This window comes from Electrophorus electricus, chromosome 5 (assembly GCF_013358815.1).
Source record: "Electrophorus electricus isolate fEleEle1 chromosome 5, fEleEle1.pri, whole genome shotgun sequence".
Lineage (NCBI taxonomy): Eukaryota > Metazoa > Chordata > Actinopteri > Gymnotiformes > Gymnotidae > Electrophorus > Electrophorus electricus.
In genome coordinates this window covers 11,872,248-11,880,389 of record NC_049539.1, presented here as the reverse complement: position 1 = coordinate 11,880,389, position 8,142 = coordinate 11,872,248, and the positions used below count along the sequence as shown (strand labels likewise).

General features: G+C 38.4%; 1 protein-coding gene across 1 annotated transcript in view; it reads right to left on the bottom strand.

Annotated features, from left to right (window-relative positions):
• Positions 1-7,810, bottom strand: part of LOC113571962 (sodium- and chloride-dependent transporter XTRP3) — a 36,835-nt gene extending 29,025 nt beyond the window's left edge. Inside the window, exons 1-2 of the mRNA XM_027001200.2 lie at positions 7,557-7,810; positions 1,283-1,423 (exon numbers count right to left, since the gene is read on the bottom strand). Of these exons, the coding sequence (XP_026857001.2) occupies positions 1,283-1,423; positions 7,557-7,680 (265 nt within the window). The 5' untranslated portion in view covers positions 7,681-7,810. The remainder of the gene's footprint in view (positions 1-1,282; positions 1,424-7,556) is intronic.
• Positions 7,811-8,142: the final 332 nt, after the last annotated feature.

Here is an 8,142-nt window from a genome sequence, read left to right as displayed (position 1 = left end):
TGATATTGTTATAATATCACTGTGCTGAATTTAACTCTTATAATAGTCTTCTTCAGTCTTAATATGGTATATATTTTTGCAGTTATCCTTGGATTAAAGTTTAAGAACCTCTAATGTGTCATGCCTCAGTCAACACTCATCCAGGAATTCACCATCATGACCACTTCCCCATTCACAGTCACCTACTTACTAAGTCTCACAGGTGACCAACTCCTGTGCTTTACATTGACTAATGCTAATAATGCTAATAAAATAGCATAACATGGTTCTGGACATTAATAATAAGTGGAGATCTTTCTTTGTGCACTATTTAGACAGCTGCCACTTAATTACAAATCTTTTGCTGGGTATTACAATAGCTTCAGTGTCCTTGTAGTTTGATAAGAACATTAGTAATGCATTTACTTTCCTGAATTTAATTAAAAAACCAATAAAACCAAAGTGGTTAACTTGTTTGGCAATATCTAGAGCACATCATTAATGCTTGTGCTTATTAGAGCCTATATTCTTCTGCCTACCATAGAGAGATCCAATAAATTACAACAGTAGCAAAATAAACATTAGATTTACTGGGACTAACCAGGTGATACCATAAATCAAATCTGAGATATATATATATATATATATATATATATATATATATATATATATATATATATATATATATATATATATATATATATATATATATATATGCACCTTTGTAATACTAAGCAAGTGAACCCAAACTGAAGAGTTCTTTATAAGATTAAGTCTGCCTGTTAACTCAGCAGCCAAACAGAACTGGCCAAATCTCAGTAAATGTGCTTTCAGAGCTTTTCAGAAACAAGGCTCTTTATTTTAATTCCTTATTTAATTTTTTGGGTATGTTATATATTTTAGACCAGCAAAAGGCCACCAGCCCTCTCATCTATCAAACATGCTAATAGCAAACAATCTGTTGATAGTGGAGATGAGATAAATAAGAATATCAATGACACCCACGCATACTCCTGAGAACTGAGCTGCATAAAAATATTTTTCTGCCATGATGGTTAATGTGCTGAAATTCATCATAATGAGGAACAAGCAGTTGCAAGGTTTTGCCAGACACTGCTGTTTGATTGATAAAAACTTCAACATTACCTTGATTAACCTTGCTTATTTCTTAGATGGGTCAGTAACCTTACATAAGAAATATGCAACTGCTGTGCTTTATGAGTGACTGAAAAGGCTGGTTTCTTTCATACATGTGCACACATATCCATTGGATCTGCAAAATAAATATTAAATAAATCCTCACCTACTCCACCCAGGTAGGGACTGATGGCACTCCATGCTCCAATGCTGCCCAAGCGCATCTTCTGCCCAATTGCCAGTTCCATACAGAAAAGAGGAATTCCCTCCAGAACCAGCATGATGAGATATGGGATCATGAACCCACCTGCAAACCAGAGAAAGTAAATACACTTTTTATATGTGTAAGCAAACAAATACAACAAAGTGACTAATGTAGAGATATAATAAAGGTGAGTAGTGTTTGGGGAAGCTACTTTGAAAGCATAGCTTGGCAAGCTGACAATTACTTCACACTGGAAGAAGGTAAACAAAACTACCCCAAGGAGAAATCTAGTTTGGGTAACTAAAGCTGCTTCAAACTACTTTGTAAAAAATGAAGAAATTGAAAAGGAACATGGGTTATGATTATCACAAAATACTATATTATAAAAAAGTTACATTCCAGCAAAAGAAATGCCACTCAAATTGAGTTTATTGTAAAAAGTTCCTTAACAACTAAAACAGTTTTCACAATGGGCCTATTTAAATGTCAGAATGTCAGAAAAGAGCAGAATGCCTTATTTATTGGACACAACAAAGTTCTTATCCAACAGGCAGTTCATTTAGCACTTAAAATGTGCTTTCCAAACCTAAACAGCCACTTATACACCAGTGTTGAACTTTATGAAGACTGCACATTTTTGGCAGAAATGAGACCACAGTTAGTGGGACATATCCAGGAACCTAAGGACTTCAAAAACATTCTTTTGATGCTTTGGTTTCAATAGTTAACTACAAAAAAGGCAGAAAAGTAATTTAGCTACTTAAACCACTATGCACATATGAATGTATTTGTACTGCCTGCAAGCTACTGCAAAACATAGGCACAGGAAGGTAGATAACAATAGCCACAGGAAGGCGTTTAAAATCATTTGAAGTACTTGGACTAGAAGGAGATAAAACTTATAAAAGCAGATTCTTTTTCACTTAATTTACTAAATAGAGTTTATATTTATGTTACTTATATTTCATGTTACTTATTTCATTTTATATATATATATATATATATATATATATATATATATATATATATAGTCTTTTTTCTTTTTTCTTCACCAGAGGTCCTCCACCAGAGGCCTGGGAGCTTGAGGGTCCTGTGTAGTACCTTAGCTGTTCCCAGGACTGCACTCTTCTGCTGGAGCCACTGGACCAGTTTTGGGGTCAAACCCACTGTGGTCTTCACATTCTATATCTTTTCTTCCACAGCTCTTCTTTGAGACCTTGGTATTTCTCAAGCTTTTTGTGTTTATCCATCACTATGTCTGGTTGGTTAGCCCTTGCCAATTTGTCTGTATCTGGAAGTCCCACAGAATCTTAGCATGGTCATTCTCCACTATCTTTGGTGGTGTATACCACTTTGACCTTGGAATTTCCAGCCTGTGCTCAGCACAGCTGTTTACAGCACAGATGTTACTGTATACTATGTCAGCCAGTAGGTTATGGAATTCCATGTATGCTCTGCCTGCTAGAATCTTGCATCCCGCTGTCTCATGGGCATCTTTGCTCTGCCTACATCTGGGGTCCTGCCTGATGTGGTAGATCCCAGCCTCTGTTGATCTTCTATTCAGACCTTGTTTCTGTCCTGCCATGATTAGTGCCTCCATGCTATCTTTCAGTCCAGCCTTTTTCCAGCCATTGATAGGATTTTTCCATATCAGCCACTTCTACTATTTGCCAGTGGTATATACCATACAGAGGTTTATCCTCCCATGATGGTCCATGTTCCTCCTCTTTCCCATTCTCCTCAGGTTTCTGCTGTCTGACATACTCACTGCTAAAATCCTGGATCTGGGTTGTTTCATCCTGGATAATGGCTCTGATGCTCAATAGTCCTTGGCCCCCCTCCTTCTCAGAGTACTGGATTTGGGATGAAATGGCCTCTTCATAATTTCCCCTTGCCTGTGGGATTCCAAGGTACTTGCCCTCAATATCTGTTATGCTACCTTCTGGTAATACGAACCCCTCAGTTCTACCTCACCTCTCCTTATAATCATCTGACCACACTTATCCAGTCATTGCTGTATATCCCGGTGAGATGTATTAGTGATATCTCATTCACGTCTGGCATACAGATTGATGTCATTCATGTAGAGGAGGTGGCTAATGGTTGCTCCATTTTGTAGCCGGTATTTGCAGCCACTTTTGGTGATGATGGAAGCAGTGGGGATGGAACATCTCATTGGAAAATCCTTCACTTGATTATGACTCATGCTGTTGGCTTGAAGTCAGCTTTTGAGTTGTGTTCCACAGCCCCACTGAGTTCTTGATGAAGACTGGATGTTATACAGCCTCAAGCTGTATCCATGTATGAGGCACTGAATCATTGTAGTTGATACATGCAGTGCACAGGTTGTTCTGTCTTACAGCCTTGTGGCTATTTTATCCATCAGTAACTGGTGCTTGGCTACTCTGGTGTTCTTGCCAATGCCTTTCTGAGCCCTGAACATGTATTGAGCCATGTGCCTACTCATCTTAGCTGTAATTATGTAAAGGAAGGTTATCAGCCAGTAGTTTGATAGAACTGCCCCTTTCTGGGAGTCTTCATTTAACCATTCAAGGTGGGTTCCATCCATTAACAGCTGGTTCATTAGTGCTGCCAGGCACTCATAGAATGCAGTTAGCTTCTTCAGCCAGTAGGCATGGACCATGTCAGGGCTGTCCAGCTCTTCATACTTGAGACCCTTTCTGCTAGCGTGATACTTACTGGTTCAGGGTGGTTGCTCTCGGGTTCAATAACAATATTGGACATTATTGTGTGATACCTCCTTCTCCAGTATGCTTTTCCAGTATTGTTTATTCTTCAGCTTTGGTAGGTTTGTTCTCATGCTATTACCATGCCACCAAGAGTACACTTTGATGGCTTGTGGGAGAACATCCTGTTTATTCTCCTAGCTTCTACTTGTGTACCTCTTAAGGCAGCCAGCTGGAGCTGTTAATCTTTGCTTGGCAGTTTAGTGATCGTCAATCTAATAGTCTACTGATCTTCATTCTCAGGTCAGTAGCTCTGGTGATGAGCTTGGTGCATGGGTTCATTGGGTCTTGGTTCCCAATTTCAGGATGTGGGGATGATGATGATGATGATGATAACTCCCCTCTGACCTGTAATCCTGGCTCCCCCTTGCTGTAGCATTTGTGTTGTACCTTGCTGATCTCTAGTTGTGACAGTAGTTGCTGCTTGTGGATGTTGGAACACTGAGCTAGTAGTATTTTCTGTGTTATTCTAGATGTTGGGTTTTGAAGCATCCATAGTTTTTTGTGTTTCTTAGTTGCTTAGTTGCTCCTTCCAACAGTGCTCTATTTTCCACTCTTGTCCATGAGTGTTTTGTATTTGTTGCAGAACCCCACTTTTCATCAAATTTCCCAAGTCTTATAAGTTCCCAAGTCTTATAGTGTTTCCCAAGTCTTTCCCAAGTCTTATAGCGTTTCCCGAGTCTTATAGCCTTTGGATTTCCTAGAGAAAATGACCATATATGCAAAAACTTGCAAGCCATAATATTTACAGTATCTCTGCAATTCCTCAATCAAGCAAAAAAAAATACTGTTTCAACTTGCTGAGTTACTGGCAAATTTGCTTTGCCCTGTCATATCTGGACTATTGAGCAAGATATATGGTGACCAAGCAACTTCATAGTTACCCTGTGCATCCACCACATATCACGAGCATACCCACCCATGGATGGCTGTTCATCCGTGAAAACAATCTCATATTGTGCCTGTACAGTACAAATGCTAATAGGCATAGCGTTCTTTCCTGTCACCTAATAATGACTATTTAAAGCACTTTTCTTAAACCCAGTGTGCTACAAATAGACAATAAGAAAAAAAAATTAATAAAAAATAAAGTCTATCAAACATCTATAAAGGCTAATATAAAATGATAGATTTTAAATAATTATTTATAACAATTCAAAGTAGAAGAATTTTCTATAGGTGTCACGGAACGCTCACCTCCTGCGAGGCACGTGGTTTGGCCAGCCACGTGCAGTAGGAGGGCCATGTTCGTAGCCACACCTGCACACACCTGTATTGTGTTAGTCTTTGTGTATTTAAACTCTTGTCGTTGTGTGCAGTGTTGTCATTTATTGTTGGCGTAATGTGTGAACGTTAAATGTTTTTCTTGCCGTTGTTAAATGTAATCGTGTTTGTTCAGTGGTAACCGTGTTGCGTTCATTGTTTGTAACACATGTGAGTGCCGTCGTCTTTGTTTCAATTAAATGTTCGTCCATGTCGAAGAGAGTCTGTGCGTCCTGCCCCTCACCCTGCGGCACTTGGGCCACCACACGTTACAATAGGGTCAGGTAGAGCATTCCATAATAGAGGTGCTCTACAAGAAAAAGCTCTCGCACCCAAGAGTTTTAGTTTGCAAGGAGGCTGCTGTAGAGTAAATGATGGAGAACTATAAGACTTTATCAGGTCACAGAACTAAACTGGTGCTAAACCATGAACAGCTTTGTGAGTTTTAAAATCAATACCATCATGCACAGGGACTTAGTGTAGCTCAGTAAGCACAGGAGTAATATGAGTTGAGGTGTGAGTGAGACCTCTTGTAGTACAATTTTGCAATTTTGAAGCCTCTGGAGAGGTTAAGAAAGTGGTCCACCAAAAGAGCATAATAGTCCAACCAGCAGGAAACAAAAGTGCATATAACTTTCTCAGCATCAATGGGTGAGAGAGGTTATGTATAGGTTACTTATGGCTTATAGGTTACGCTCAAATAAGTTACTTTCTTGTGTAGATGTAAAAATCTGATCATCTCCTATGTGAAGAATAAAATTAATATATTAGAGGAAAGATTGCTGCTGGTCAATTAAAAAAATTATAATCTTAGAAGATTGTATCTAAAGAAAATGCTGCATCTAGGATTCTGACCTACATACCTGGTACATTAATTGTTTTCACAGGGTCTGCTGATTACAACACCAGACAAGAAATAATATACTTTGTGCATTTGTTACTAAGCTTATTAAAAAAAGAAGCTTAGAACAATCTTATTCACTAAGAAACTACTTAAACCATATTTCAGTGAGGAGAAACAAAAGAAAATAAAGCATGGATAACAAACCATTAGCGCCTTATCAATAAAATTATTTTTAACCCAATCAACTCTTTTTAGCCTTTAACCCACATCAGCAACCCCAGAGCCCTTCCTGATCCTACACTAGGGTTACGGATTACTGACAATTACTGGGTTATTGACAATCAAGGTTTCATACTTCCCAACAGTCCCATCAGTTTTATGCAATGTGAAGCCACACTGGCAGACTTAATTTTGCACATAAAGAAAGCTGACAGTGTTACCTGAAGCATCTTGATAGAGACTGTCATATATTCTGTGTCCCTGTCATACCTGTCCCTGTCATACCTGTCATATATTCATCACAAAGCGCACTATGCAAATGTAATGCTTGTTAGTCCCTCAAGAGATATAACTTATAAATATAGTAAATCATACATTACTGTTTAACACAGAATTTATCACTAGAGTGCCTGATCACCACAGACTGAGTTCCAGTTTTCCAGTAAGGACAGTGCTGCAGAGAAACAATGCCCTACAGCTGAACATGAAAAAGACACTGAAGTCTTTACTTGTTTGCTGCTGTTTTAAGCACACAATGAGCAGTTAATTATTCATAGCATGAATACTTTAGCAAACTGGAACATTCTGGATGTTGAAGACACCACATTTACAAAATGTAGTTTCAAAAGATCCTAGAAGGATTAGTAGCCCTTTGTCAGTAAAGTCCCTTTCTATTGTGTAGATTTTAATCACATCCAAATATTTCATGACAAACAAATAATATCCTCAATGTTTCGTAAGACATGCTAAAATCAGCCAAGAAGAAATACGGTACAAACATTACGCTGATGCCACACTGTTTACTTTTATAATCACAGTCTTAAGAAAGCCCTTACATTGTAAAAAGGCTTGTGATAACTGAATAGCAAAAGTTAATCTGACAATAGCCTCTAGTGAAGCTCCAACCTGTGGGGTTTTGTGGAGTTCACTCAAAAAAGATTGGTTAAGCAAGTTTACATTTTCTCCACTCTCATTTCCCTATAGAAAGAAAAGATACTCCTAAAGAAAACTGACAAATACTTTGCTATGTTGCACAACATAAATATTAATCAGTACATAAACATTCCTAGGCAAAAATATATCAGATCATGGATATTGGTAATGTTTTTGAGCCCTGCTTCAAAGAGAGGTGTGGGGAGGGGGGATTAGTATTTATTCTTACCTCCTCCATGCATTTGACAGAGGTATGGAAAGCGCCAGACATTTCCAAGCCCCACTGCATAAGACACACATGCTAGCACAAACTGCATTGGGTTGTCCCACGATGGTCTTGCTTCTTTCTCCATAGTAGTGACTGGTTAACCTGATGTATAAAAGAAAATTCAAAAGGAAACAGCAGCTTGTAGTGCTTATTGGGAAAATGACTATCCTTTTGTAAGCTTTGCAAATATTTATGAGTCAGAGGAACAAAGATGGGCAGCTAGACCTTAGTGAAGTCTTGGCTTTACCAGCCAAGGAGTATTATACTGAAGTTTCCACTACTGGGGGAGGAGCATTGTCTTAATTGTCTGAATTTGCATAGTTCAGGTGAATGTTTATGGGAGTACACTCAGATCTGCTCCGACTTTATAAAAGCAGTTTAGGTATTCATTATAAATGATACTGCTCTGGTGTTCATGAAAGGGACAGTATTTACGACTATACCACTGATAATACAAAAACTTTAAACCACAGGGGTGGTGATATGTCTTTGATATCTCAAGCAAGTCTCAGAGTTTATCACATCTGCTGTTTAACCCTTTATTTTC